Raw genomic sequence first — 15,000 nt, 5'->3', positions numbered from 1 at the left:
TCTCTCTCTTTCTCTCTCACCCTCTCATATTCCTTTCTTCCTTCCTTATGTATTACTCCTTCATCTTCTCTCTACAGGTCCCAGTACTCAACGCTGTCCCAACACTCCAAGTTAGTCTGTTCTCTCTCCTACTGTCATATGCAGTCACTCCCTTTCGCTCTCTCCCATCTTCCCACTGCTTTCACTATGGACAGACATTCCTGCCCGCAAGCTTGTACGCTCAGTGTCTAATATGGTAGAGGGGAAGTATGTAATGCGTCTGTGTCCCGAGAGGCACCCTATTCTCTATATAGTCCACTACTTTAGACTAAAGCAGTATGGGGGAATAGGGTACCATTTTGGGACTTCTTCTCTGGCTCTCTGTATCCATCCCAAGTTGGTCTCAAAGCACCTGGAGTAACATCTGTGAGTGGCTCTTTGAGTGTTGAGTAGAAATATAATATGCCTAGCGTAGATGTTAACTAGCGTAGATGTTAACTAGCGTAGATGTTAACTATCATATATGTTAACTAGCGTAGATGTTAACTAGCGTAGATGTTAACTATCATATATGTTAACTAGCGTAGATGTTAACTAGCGTAGATGTTAACTAGCATATATGTAGCATAAATGTTAACTAGCGTAGATGATGTTAACTAGCATATATGTTAACTGGAATAGATGTTAACTAGCATATATGTTAACTAGCGTAGATGTTAACTAGCGTAGATTTTAATAGCATATGTTAACTAGCATAGATATTAATAATATGTTAACTAGCATAGATGTTAACTAGCATAGATGTTAACTAGCATATATGCATATATCATAACTGGATCAAAACTAGCATAGATGTTAACTAGCATATATGTTAACTAGCATAGATGTTAACTAGCGTAGATGTTAACTAGCGTAGATGTTTACTGGCATAGATGTTAACTAGCATAGATGTTAACTAGCATAGCTCTCAACTGGCATATATCATAACTTGCGTAGATGTTAACTGGCATAGATGTTAACTGGCATAGATGTTAACTGGCATAGAGGTTAACTGGCATAGATGTTAACTAGCATAGCTCGATATGTTAATGTTAACTAGCATAGATGTTAACTAGCATATATCATATATGTTAACTAGCGTAGATCAAAACTAGCATAGATGTTAACTAGCATATATGTTAACTAGCATAGATGTTAACTAGCATAGATGTGCATATATCATAGATGTTAACTAGCATAGATGCATATATTTAACTGCACAGATGCTAGCATAGATGTTAACTAAGCATATATCTTAACTTAGATGTTAACTAGCATAGATGTTATCTAGCATAGATGTTATATGTTAACTAGCATAGATGTTAACTAGCATATATCATAACTTGCATATATTTTTACTAGCATAGCTCTCAACTGGCATATATCTTAACTAGCATATATGTCAACTAGCATAGATGTTAACTAGCATATATCTTAACTTGCATAGATGTTAACTAGCATAATGTTAACGAGCATATATGTTAACTAGCATATAGATATTCACTGGCATAGATGTTAACTAGCATAGCTCTTAACTTTCATAGATCTTAACTAGCATATATGTTAACTGGCATAGATGTTAACTAGTATAGCTCTTAACTAGCATAGCTCTTAACCTATATAGCTCTTAACTAGCATAACTCTTAATGTGCATAGCTCTTAATGCACATAGATGTTAACTAGCATATATCTTAACTTGCATAGATGTTAACTAGCATATATGTTAACTTGCATAGCTGTTAACTAGCATACTTTTAACTAGCATATATCTTTACTAGCATAGCTCTTAACTTGCATAGATGTTAACTAGCATAGCTCTTAACTTGCATAGATGTTAACTAGCATAGCTCTTAACTTGCATAGATGTTAACTAGCATACTTTTAACTAGCATAGCTCTTAACTTGCATAGATGTTAACTAGCATACTTTTTGCATATATCTTTAACATAGCTCTTAACTTTTTATATCTTAACTTGCGTAGATGTTAACTTTTTATACCTAAGCTCCATCCATTACATATAATGCTGTAATGCTAGGTGCTGTGGAGCCCCGTCTCAGAGCTCCCTGGTGTTACATGAGTCTAAATGGTGCCATGTTCTTCTTGCATAGATGTTAACTAGCATACTTTTAACTAGCATATATCTTTACTAGCATAGCTCTTAAGCCCATTTTTTATATCTTAACTTGCGTAGATGTAAACAGTGTTTTTATACCTTAACTTGCTCCATGGTAGCCCCCATCAATCACACACCCTGCCTCATGCTAAGGTGCTGTGGTAGCCCCGCCTCATGCTAAGGTGCTGTGGAGCCCCGTCTCAGTGAGCTCCCTGGTCAGTGCTCAGTTACTCATGAGCACCCATTCTCAAATGGTGCCATGTTCTTCTGGTAGCACCCATTAGGGCTCAGGTTATGGCACCCAAGGGTTCCAGTGCACCCATTAGGGCTCAGTGTTATGTCTATGTTAGCACCCATTAGGGCTCAGTGTTCTATGGTAGCACCCATTATTGTTATGCTATGGTAGCACCCATTAGGGCTCAGTGTTATGTCTAGGGTAGGGCTCAGTGTTTGCTAGCACCCTATGGTATGCACCCATCAGGGTTCAGTGTTATGTCTATGGTAGCACCCATTAGGGCTCAGTGTGTTATGTCTAGTGTTATGTCTATGTTAGCACCCATTAGGGCTCAGTGGGCATTAGGGCTCAGTGTTATGTCTATGGTAGCACCCATTAGGGCTCAGTGCACCCATTAGGGCTCAGTGTTATGTCTATGGTAGCACCCATTAGGGCTCAGTGTTATGTCTATGGGAGCACCCATTAGGGATCAGTGTTATGTCTATGGGAGCACCCATTAGGGCTCAGTGTTATGTCTATGTCTCAGTGTTATGTCTATGATAGCACCCATTAGGGTCAGTGTTGTTTTGGCTATAAGAAACAATCCAAGACCCATTACACTCCAAAGCATTTTCAACCACCTTTAGCTTAGCTTAGCCTTAATGACACTCATGGTAATGTAAGAGTTATAATGTAACATACTGGTAGGCATACCCTTTAACGGTGTGTAGTTGATGTACGGTATTACTGTAGTGTTACGAAAAATACTCACTTCAGTGTCTCTGTGACAATGGACAATAAAGTCATCTTCTTTGAACCGGTATATACAGTCTTTAATAAAGCATGTGAATTTAATATAGCATGAATTTAATATAGCAATTTAATATAGCATGTGAATTTAATATAGCATGTGAATTTAATATAGCATGTGTATTTAATATAGCATGTGAATTTAATATAGCATGTGAATTTAATATACCATGTGTATTTAATATAGCATGTGAATTTAATATAGCATGTGAATTTAATCTAGCACGTGAATTTAATATAGCATGTGAATTTAATATAGCATGTGTATTTAATATAGCATGTGTATTTAAGATTGCATGTGTATTTAAGAAAACATGTGTATTTAAGATTGCATGTGTATTTAAGAAAACGTGTATTTAAGATACACATGTGTATTTAAGAAAGCATGTGTATTTAAGATTGCATGTGTATTTAATATACACATGTGTATTTAAGAAAGCATGTGTATTTAAGATTGCATGTGTATTTAATATACACATGTGTATTTAAGAAACGGCACGTTAACGACCGATTTAATTGACACGGTGTGTCTAGGTAGTCTCCTCACAGCAGTGTGATTCAGGGCACGTTCTGATGTTTTTGCGCGTCTCTCGGGCGTCTACGTGTGTCCCGTTCAGTTGGAATGTGTGATGTGTCAGGCAAGTTTTCAGAAATCCATTTAAGTGCAAAGGGAGCCTTGCCAAGTTCAGAGGAGCGGGGAATTTGTGTCGGTAGATTAGCCATAAATCATCCAATAGCCCAGAATGAGGAATCTAAGGGTGCTGCGTCACCAGTAGCACCCTATTCCCTATATTCCCCCATAGGGCTCTGGTCAAAAGTAGTGCACTAGAATGGGAATAAAGTGCCACTTGGGACGAATCCCTAGAGCGCCATGGGGGTGTTTTCAGGGTGTGTGTGTGTCCCCATCTCCCTCACTAGGATTATACCCTGCCACCACTGTAAGGACATCTATTGTGGGAAGTGGAAATAAGTTTGTTGGTGACCGACCGGGAGTTTAGAGCTGTGGTGAAGTGACAGTGTGACTGATGTGGTGAGACTTCTGGCTGTTTTCTGTCTGGATCCCATCGGTCTACTGATTTTTCATATCTTCAACAACTTTTGACCAAAATAGGGAATAGCTGTGCTCTGGCCAGAAGTAGTGCACAGGGACGTGTCTGTTGTCACCAACTTACAGTAGTTTTGTGAGGTCAGGGACATGTCTGTTTCCACATGGAGCATGCTCAGTCCAGTCACTCATGATGTGATGTTATCACTGCCTCACGGCCACGCCTCTCTCTGCTCCACCCAGCACGACGATGTCACAGACCTGTGTCAGCTCTCAGCTCTCTCTCTCTCTCTCTCTCTCTCTCTCTAACCAGCACTCTCTGTCTCTCTCTCTCTCAGCTCTCTCTCTCTCTCTGTCTCTCTCTCTCTCAGCTCTCTCTCTCTCTCTCTCTCTAACCAGCACTCTCTGTCTCTCTCTCTCTCAGCTCTGCTCTCTTTCTCTCTGTCTCTCTCTCTCTCTCAGCTCTCTCTCTCTCTCTCTCTCTCTCTCTCTCTCTCTCTGTCTCTCTCTCTCTCAGCTCTCTCTCTTTCTCTCTCTCTCTCTGTCTCTCTGTCTCTCTCTCTCTCTCTGTCTCTCTCTGTCTCTTTGTCTTTCTCTCTCTCTTTCTCTCTCTCTGTCTGTCTGTCTTAATGCATTGTCAAACACGATGCACTCCCATGGTCTCTCCCAGTGTCATCTATCCCTGTGGTTGAACCAGTATGTGTTTGTATGGTAATGTTTGTTAACAGCAGTGTCTAACTCCTCTCTCTCTCTCTCTCTCTCTCTCTCTCTCTCTCTCTCTCTCTCTCTCTCTCTCTCTCTCTCTCTCTCTCTCTCTCACTCTCTCTCTCTCTCTCTCTCTCTCTCTCTCTCTCTCTCACACACTTTTTCCTCCCCCTCTTCCTCTCCTGTCTCATCAGGAATGAGAGAGCACCCTCCCATCACTGTGTGTGATCTGGCGGACCACATAGACAGGCTAAAGGCCAACGATGGCCTGCGCTTCTCGCAGGAGTACGAGGTAAGATTGCCGCCGCAGCCTTGGACACCAGTTCAGCTGCCTGCAACGGTTTCTCATAATAGCCCCACAGGCTGTGAGCTACTCGTTCACCTCAACGCCAGAGTGTGTCTCAGAAGAATGTCAGTCTCTCCTGTGACACTCGGGGATTATCGGTCGTCAGTGACTCTCGCTTACAAATAAAAAGAGGGGATTTAGACATTTGCATTTAAAGTGGCCTATTTTTCAGAACGGTAAGCCTATATGGAGACAGAGGAATAGAGAGGGACTGGGATAGAGACAGAGGAACAGAGAGGGACTGGGATAGAGAGGGACTGGGATAGAGACAGAGGAACAGAGAGGGACTGGAATAGAGAGGGACTGGGATAGAGGGACAGAGGATAGAGAGGGACTGGGATAGAGAGGGACTGGGATAGAGAGGGACTGGGATAGAGACAGAGGAACAGAGAGGGACTGGGATAGAGAGGGACTGGGATAGAGACAGAGGACAGATAGAGACAGAGGAATAGAGAAGGACTGGGATAGAGACAGAGGAACAGAGAGGGAGAAGGGAAGATATTCAGTCCCAAATGGCACCCTATTCCCCAAGTAGTGCATTATATAGGGAATGGGTGCCATTTTGGAACAGCCTCAAGTCAGTCATGGTCCCCTATGGGAGTCAGGGAAGACAGAGGAACAGATGGCTGGTGTGTGTGTGGACTGGGATAGAGACAGTGGAACAGTGTGTGGACTGGAATAGTGTGTGGACTGGTGTGTGTGTGTGGGACTGGGATGGGAGACAGCGTGGCGACTGGGATAGGCTGACCGCTGTGTACTACTCTCCCACTGGGTACATAGTCTGGATAGGCCCTGGCTGTTCCCGCTGGACTTCCCTCCCCCTGGGATAGTCTGGATATGCCCTGGCTGTTCCCGGATCCTCCTGGGTACATAGTCTGGATAGGCCCTGGCTGTTCCCGCTGTGTACTTCCCTCCTCCTGGGTACATAGTATGGATAGGCCCTGGCTGTTCCCGCTGTGTACTTCCCTCCCCCTGGGTACATAGTCTGGATATGCCCTGGCTGTTCCCGCTGTGTACTTCCCTCCTCCTGGGTACATAGTCTGGATAGGCCCTGGCTGTTCCCGCTGTGTACTTCCCTCCTCCTGGGTACATAGTATGGATAGGCCCTGGCTGAACTGTGTAGAGGGACTGGGATGGATAGGCCCTGGCTGGGACTTAGACATAGTATGGATAGAGGACTTCCCCTCCCCTGGGTACATAGTATGGATAGGCCCTGGCTGTTCCGCTGTGTACTTCCCTCCCCTGGGTACAGAGAGGGCCCTGGCTGTTCCCGCTAGACTTCCCTCCCCCTGGACAGATGGATACAGCTGAGCTGGACTTCCCTCCCCCTGGGATAGTATGGATAGGCCCTGGGTTCCCGCTGTACTTCCCTCCCCCTGGATACATAGTATGGATAGGCCCTGGCTGTTCCCGCTGGACTTCCCCCCCCTGGGTACATAGTATGGATAGGCCCTGGCTGTTGGTGTACTTCCCTCCCCCTGGGTACATAGTATGGATAGGCCCTGGCTGTTCCCGCTGTGGACTTCCCTCCCCCTGGGTACATAGTATGGATAGGCCCTGGCTGTTCCCGCTGTGTACTCCCTCCCCCTGGGTACATAGTATGGATAGGCCCTGGCTGTTCCCGCTGTGTACTTCCCTCCCCCTGGGTACACAGAGGATAGGCCCTGGCTGTTCCCGCTGTGATCCCCCTGGGTACATAGTATGGATAGGCCCTGGCTGTTCCCGCACTTCCCTCCCCTGGGTACTAGTATGGATAGGCCCTGGCTGTTCCCGCTGACTGGGATAGTCTGGAGAGGCCCTGGCTGTTCCCGCTGTGATCCCCCTGGGTACATAGATGGATAGGCCCTGGCTGTTCCCGCTGTGACTGGGTACATAGTATGGATAGGCCCTGGCTGTTGGGATCCCCCTGGGTAGGGACTGGATAGGCCCTGGCTGTTCCCGCTGTGGACTGGGATAGTAGGGTCTGGATAGCCCTGGCTGGCTGTGTACTTCCCTCCCCCTGGGATAGATGGATAGGCCCTGGCTGTTCCCGCTGTGTACTTCCTCCCCCTGGGTACATAGTCTGGATAGGCCCTGGCTGGCTGTGTACTTCCCCCCCCCTGGGTACATAGTCTGGATAGGCCCTGGCTGTTCCCCTGTATTCCCCTGGGTAAGTCTGGATAGCTGCACTTATATAGTCTGGATAGGCCCTGGCTGTTCCCCACTTCCCTCCCCCTGGGTACGTAGTCTGGATAGGCCCTGGCTGTTCCCGCAAGTACAGTCTGGATAGGCCCTGGCTGTTCCCGCTATGTTCCCCCCCCTAGTACATAGTCTGGATAGACCCCCTGGGTAGTCTGGATAGGCCCTGGCTGTTCCCGCTGTGTACTTCCCTCCCCCTGGGATGGTCTGGATAGGCCCTGGCTGTTCCGCTGTGTACTTCCCACCCCCTGGGTACATAGTCTGGATAGGCCCTGGCTGTTCCCGCTGTGTACTTCCCACCCCTGGGTACATAGTCTGGATAGGCCCTGGCTGTTCCCGCTGTGTACTTCCCACCCCCTGGGTACGTAGTCTGGTGCCCTGGCTGTGCTGTGTACTTCCCCCCCCTGGGTAGTCTGGATAGGCCCTGGCTGTTCCCGCTGTGTACTTCCCACCCCCCCACTGTGTCCCCTGGGTACATAGTCTGGATGCCATGGGAGACCCTGGGTACATAGTCTGGTGGCGCCATCATCCCCCTGGGTCATTGGATAGGCCCTCATCATTAGTACACTTCATTAGCCGGCTGTTCTACCATTAGCTCATTAGTACTACATCATTAGTACCCATCTGGGTACATAGTCTGGATAGGCCCTGGCTGTTCATCCAGTACACTATATCTGTTTATCTTCCATCATTAGTACCCCTGGGTACATAGTCTGGATAGGCCCTGGTACATCATCTATATCTGTTCCCATCATTGTGTATCTTCCCATCCCCCATTAGTACACTATATCGTAGTCTGGATAGGCCATCTGTACACTATATCATTGTTACATCATTGTCTGGCTATCTGGTGCTGTCTGCCGGCCTGGTTCTCTCATCATGCATGGGAGTACACTACATCAATCTACATCATTAGTACACTATATCATTAGTACACTACATCATTAGTACACTACATCATTAGTACATCATTAGTACACATCATTAGTACACTATATCATTAGTACACTACATCATTAGTACACTACATCATTAGTACACTACATCATTAGTACACTACATCATTAGTACACTACATCATTAGTACACTACATCATTAGTACACTACATCATTAGTACACTACATCATTAGTACATCTACATCATTAGTACACTACATCATTAGTACACTACATCATTAGTACATTATATCATTAGTACACTATATCATTAGTACACTACATCATTAGTACACTACATCATTAGTACACTACATCATTAGTACACTACATCATTAGTACACTATATCATTAGTACACTATATCATTAGTACACTACATCATTAGTACACTACATCATTAGTACACTACATCATTAGTACACTATATCATTAGTACACATCATTACATCATCATTAGTACACTACATCATTAGTACACTACATCATTAGTACACATCATTATCATTAGTAGTACACTACATCATTAGTACATCATTAGTACACTACATCATTAGTACATTACATCATCATTAGACTACACTATATCATGGTTTTAGTACACTATATCATTAGTACATCATTACATACACTACATCATCATGGTTTAGACTACATCATTACACTACATCATACATCATTTATCATTACACTATATCATCATTTAGACTAGTACATCACTCCTACACATCATTAGTTTATATCATTAGTACACTCATCTAGGGTCATCATTAGTACACTACACATCATTAGTACACTACACATCATTAGTACACATACAGGGTCATCATTAGTACACTCCATCACATCATTAGTACACTCCATACAGGGTCAGTCTAGATGGTTTAGACTGAACGATAACCCACTCCATACAGGGTCAGTCTAGATGGTTTAGACTGAACGATAACCCACTCCATACAGGGTCAGTCTAGATGGTTTAGACTGAACGATAACCTAGATGGTTTAGACACGATAACCCATACAGGGTCAGTCTAGATGGTTTAGACTGAACGATAACCCACTCCCAGGGTCAGTCAGATGGTTTCAGATAACCCACTCCATACAGGGTCAGTCTAGATGGTTTAGACTGAACGATAACCCACTCCATACAGGGTCAGTCTAGATGGTTTAGACTGAACGATAACCCACTCCATACAGGGTCAGTCTAGATGGTTTAGACTGAACGATAACCCACTCCATACAGGGTCAGTCTAGATGGTTTAGACTACGATACAGGGTCAGTCTAGATGGTTTAGACTGAACGATAACCCACTCCATACAGGGTCAGTCTAGATGGTTTAGACTGACTGACAGGGTCAGTCTAGATGGTTTAGATAACCCACTCCATACAGGGTCAGTCTAGATGGTTTAGACTGAACGATAACCCACTCCATACAGGGTCAGTCTAGATGGTTTAGACTGAACGATAACCCACTCCATACAGGGTCAGTCTAGATGGTTTAGACTGAATGATAACCCACTCCATACAGGGTCAGTCTAGATGGATTAGACTGGCTGATCCAGGGTAGTATAGGTTGTGTTGGCTCAGAATCCTACATGCACAGAGTTAGGCTAACTCTCCTCCTAACATTCATCAACAACACAATTCTAGTTTGTTTTCTTAGAGGAATGGATATCTCTTGGTGACAGGATTTTTTGTTATTTAACAAGGCAAGTCAGTTAGGAACAAATTCGTATTTTACAACGACGGCCATACGTTGGCCAAACCCGGACAACGCTGGCGCCAATTGTGTGCCGCCCAATCACGGCCGGATGTGATACAGCCTGGAATCGAACCAGGGTCTGTAGTGACACCTCTAGCACTGAGATGTAGTGCCTTAGACCGCTGCGCCACTCGGGAGTCCAATATAGAGAATGTCTGTCTATCTATAGTTGTAACAGGCTGATTCCCAGGTATAGTAGTATAGGACTGTAGGGATGATTGGCAGGCTGGTGCTTGCTCCATCCAGTGTACACTACTCTTTGCTATAATGAGCATAGTATGTCAATCATAAAGTGTATCTGCACAGACTCCATCTCACCCATCTTCTCCCTATGGAAGAGATCTCCTGCCGTCTAGCCTGCACTTATAGTTCTATCATTATCTACATCGAATGCTCTCCTCCTCCTCTTCTCCTCCTCTTCTCCTCTCCTCCTCACCTCTCCTCTCCTTCTATGCCCTCCTCATCTCTTCTCCCTCCTCCCTCTCCTCTCCTTCTCTCTCCTCACCTCACCTCTCCTGCCCCTCCTCTCCTTCTCTCCCCTCACCTCTCCTTCTCCCTCTCCTCCCTCTCCTCCCCTTCTCTCTCTCTCCTCCCCTCCCCCCTCTCCTCTCCTTCTCTCTCCCCCCCTCCCCTCTCCTCCCTCTCCTTCTCTATCCTCCCCCCCCTCCTCTCCTCCCTCTCCTCCCCTTCTCTCTCCTCCCCTCCTCTCCTCCCTCTCCTTCTCTCCCTCCCCCTCCTCTCCTCCCACTCCCTCTCCTCCCCCTCCTCTCCTCCCTCTCCTTCTCCTGTCCTCCCTCTCCTCCCCTTCTCTCTCCTCCCCCCTCCTCTCCTCCCCCCTCTTCTCCTCTCCAGCGTGTCAGAGAGAGTTGTACTGGCTTGGCGCTGTCTCTTTTGTTTACAAGAAGTTGTCCGTCTAGCATGCCCGCTCTCCGCTGTTTTCTCAAAACGTGTTGAACGCCAGTGACATGTTTTGACTGCAAAATGAAAATGTTCCTTAACGAACAGGCAGGTAGGCGGTTGACAGACAAGCTGGCTGTGTTGTGGTGCTCGTCAGTGATTCCATGTAAATCATCTCTCACTACCGGGCTGTTTACGCCTCAGCTCCGTAACAGACTGGCTTTTTGTTACTGAGGAGGAGAAAGTTGTGGAAGTTTCAGTGGAACATTTCTCCGTATCATCCTCTGAGGAAAAGGTTTAAATGGCCTTCATCAGAATGGACGATACCCAGTACTACAGTATACACATTAGAATGGGAGGAGACAGAGTGTTTCAGTATACACATTAGAATGGGAGGAGACAGAGTGTTTCAGTATACACATTAGAATGGGAGGAGACAGAGTGTTTCAGTATACACATTAGAATGGGAGGAGACAGAGTGTTTCAGTATACACATTAGAATGGGAGGAGACAGAGTGTTTCAGTATACACATTAGAATGGGAGGAGACAGAGTGTTTCAGTATACACATTAGAATGGGAGGAGACAGAGTGTTACAGTATACACATTAGAATGGGAGGAGACAGAGTGTTACAGTATACACATTAGAATGGGAGGAGACAGAGTGTTTCAGTATACACATTAGAATGGGAGGAGACAGAGTGTTACAGTATACACATTAGAATGGGAGGAGACAGAGTGTTACAGTATACACATTAGAATGGGAGGAGACAGAGTGTTTCAGTATACACATTAGAATGGGAGGAGACAGAGTGTTTCAGTATACACATTAGAATGGGAGGAGACAGAGTGTTTCAGTATACACATTAGAATGGGAGGAGACAGAGTGTTTCAGTATACACATTAGAATGGGAGGAGACAGAGTGTTTCAGTATACACATTAGAATGGGAGGAGACAGAGTGTTTCAGTATACACATTAGAATGGGAGGAGACAGAGTGTTTCAGTATACACATTAGAATGGGAGGAGACAGAGTGTTACAGTATACACATTAGAATGGGAGGAGACAGAGTGTTACAGTATACACATTAGAATGGGAGGAGACAGAGTGTTTCAGTATACACATTAGAATGGGAGGAGACAGAGTGTTACAGTATACACATTAGAATGGGAGGAGACAGAGTGTTACAGTATACACATTAGAATGGGAGGAGACAGAGTGTTTCAGTATACACATTAGAATGGGAGGAGACAGAGTGTTTCAGTATACACATTAGAATGGGAGGAGACAGAGTGTTTCAGTATACACATTAGAATGGGAGGAGACAGAGTGTTTCAGTATACACATTAGAATGGGAGGAGACAGAGTGTTTCAGTATACACATTAGAATGGGAGGAGACAGAGTGTTTCAGTATACACATTAGAATGGGAGGAGACAGAGTGTTTCAGTATACACATTAGAATGGGAGGAGACAGAGTGTTTCAGTATACACATTAGAATGGGAGGAGACAGAGTGTTACAGTATACACATTAGAATGGGAGGAGACAGAGTGTTTCAGTATACACATTAGAATGGGAGGAGACAGAGTGTTACAGTATACACATTAGAATGGGAGGAGACAGAGTGTTTCAGTATACACATTAGAATGACAGAGTGTTACAGTATACACATTAGAATGGGAGGAGACAGAGTGTTTCAGTATACACATTAGAATGGGTGGAGACAGAGTGTTACGGCCTACTAGCTGCCACTGATCTTTTCTCCCCTTTCTGTTTATTGGTTTCACCTGTTTGTGTTTTTAGGCTGATTAGTCGGGCTTTATTTAACGGTAGGCTCGGGGAGAGTCAATGTGGAGGCTATATACACATTAGAATGGGACAGAGTCAATGTGGAGTTATACATTAGAATGGGAGGAGACAGGGGTTACAGTATACAGAGTCAATGTGGAGGCTATATACAGGGGGTACCGGTACAGAGTCAATGGGAGACTATATACAGGGGGTACCAGTATACAGAGTCAATGTGGAGGCTATATACAGGGGTACAGGTACAGAGTCAATGTGGAGACTATGTACAGGGGGTATACACAGAGTCAATGTGGAGGCTATATACAGGGGGTACCAGTGTACAGAGTCAATGTGGAGACTATATACAGAGGGGTATACAGAGTCAATGTGGAGGCTATATACAGGGGTACCAGTATACAGAGTCAATGTGGAGACTATATACAGGGGGTACCGGTACAGAGTCAATGTGGAGGCTATATACAGGGGTTACAGTATACAGAGTCAATGTGGAGGCTATATACAGGGGTACCGGTATACACAGAGTCAATGTGGAGACTATATACAGGGTTACAGTATACAGAGTCAATGTGGAGGCTATATACAGGGGGTTCAGTATACAGAGTCAATGTGGAGGCTATATACAGAGGGTTCAGTATACAGAGTCAATGTGGAGGCTATATACAGGGGGTTCCGGTACAGAGTCAATGTGGAGGCTATATACAGAGGGGTATACACATTAGAATGGGAGGCTATATACAGAGTGTTACAGAGTCACATTAGAATGGAGGCTATATACAGGGGGTACCGGTACAGAGTCAATGGAGGGAGGCTATATACATGGGGGAGACAGAGTGTTACAGAGTCAATGTGGAGGCTATATACAGGGGGTACCAGTACAGAGTCAATGTGGAGGCTATATATGGGTGGTACTGGTACTGAGTCAATGTGGAGACTATATACAGGGGGTACCGGTACAGAGTCAATGTGGAGACTATATACAGGGGGTACCGGTACAGAGTCAATGTGGAGGCTATATACAGGGGGTACTGGTACAGAATCAATGTGGAGGCTATATACAGGGGGTACCGGTACAGAGTCAATGCGGAGGCTATATACAGGGGGTACCGGTACAGAGTCAATGTGGAGGCTATATAGAGTGGTACCATTACAGAGTCAATGTGTAGGCTATATACAGGGGGTACCGGTACAGAGTCAATGTGGAGGCTATATACAGGGGGTACCGGTACAGAGTCAATGTGGAGGCTATATACAGGGGGTACCGGTACAGAGTCAATGTGGAGGCTATATACAGGGGGTACCGGTACAGAGTCAATGTGGAGGCTATATACAGGGGGTACCGGTACAGAGTCAATGTGGAGGCTATATACAGGGGGTACCAGTACAGAGTCAATGTGGAGGCTATATATGGGTGGTACTGGTACTGAGTCAATGTGGAGACTATATACAGGACTATACACTATACTATTGTTGTATATATTGTATAGTCCTAGACCTGTGTTGTTGTCTAGGATGTATAGTCCTAGACCTGTGTTGTTGTCTAGGATGTATAGTCCTAGACCTGTGTTGTTGTCTAGGATGTATAGTCCCAGACCTGTGTTGTTGTATAGGATGTATAGTCCTAGACCTGTGTTGTTGTCTAGGATGTATAGTCCTAGACCTGTGTTGTTGTCTAGGATGTATAGTCCTAGACCTGTGTTGTTGTATAGGATGTATAGTCCTAGACCTGTGTTGTTGTATAGGTGGAGTTATAGGTCAATTTGCATATTTTCCTCTAAGCACACATGTGGAACTGCATGAAAATCATTTTTATTTTAGGTTTCAAATAATTTTGAAATGTTGGTCTCAATGTCACACATTGGCCCCTTTATTTATAGGAAGACCCATATCCTGATTCTATATTTATAGGAAGACCCATATCCTGATTCTATATTTATAGGAAGACCCATATCCTGATTCTTTATTTATAGGAAGACCCATATCCTGATTCTATATTTATAGGAAGACCCATATCCTGATTCTATATTTATAGGAAGACCCATATCCTGATTCTATATTTATAGGAAGACCCATATCCTGATTCTATATTTATAGGAAGACCCATATCCTGATTCTTTATTTATAGGAAGACCCATATCCTGATTCTATATTTATAGGAAGACCCAT

General features: G+C 44.6%; 1 protein-coding gene across 1 annotated transcript in view; it reads left to right on the top strand.

Annotated features, from left to right (window-relative positions):
* Positions 1 to 15,000, top strand: part of LOC135509245 (receptor-type tyrosine-protein phosphatase F-like) — a 626,176-nt gene that overhangs the window by 558,779 nt on the left and 52,397 nt on the right. Inside the window, 2 exon segments of the mRNA XM_064929741.1 lie at positions 78 to 110; positions 5,101 to 5,198. Of these exon segments, the coding sequence (XP_064785813.1) occupies positions 78 to 110; positions 5,101 to 5,198 (131 nt within the window).

Source organism: Oncorhynchus masou, chromosome 3, assembly GCF_036934945.1.
Source record: "Oncorhynchus masou masou isolate Uvic2021 chromosome 3, UVic_Omas_1.1, whole genome shotgun sequence".
NCBI lineage: Eukaryota > Metazoa > Chordata > Actinopteri > Salmoniformes > Salmonidae > Oncorhynchus > Oncorhynchus masou.
This window is presented reverse-complemented; position numbering and strand designations above follow the sequence as displayed.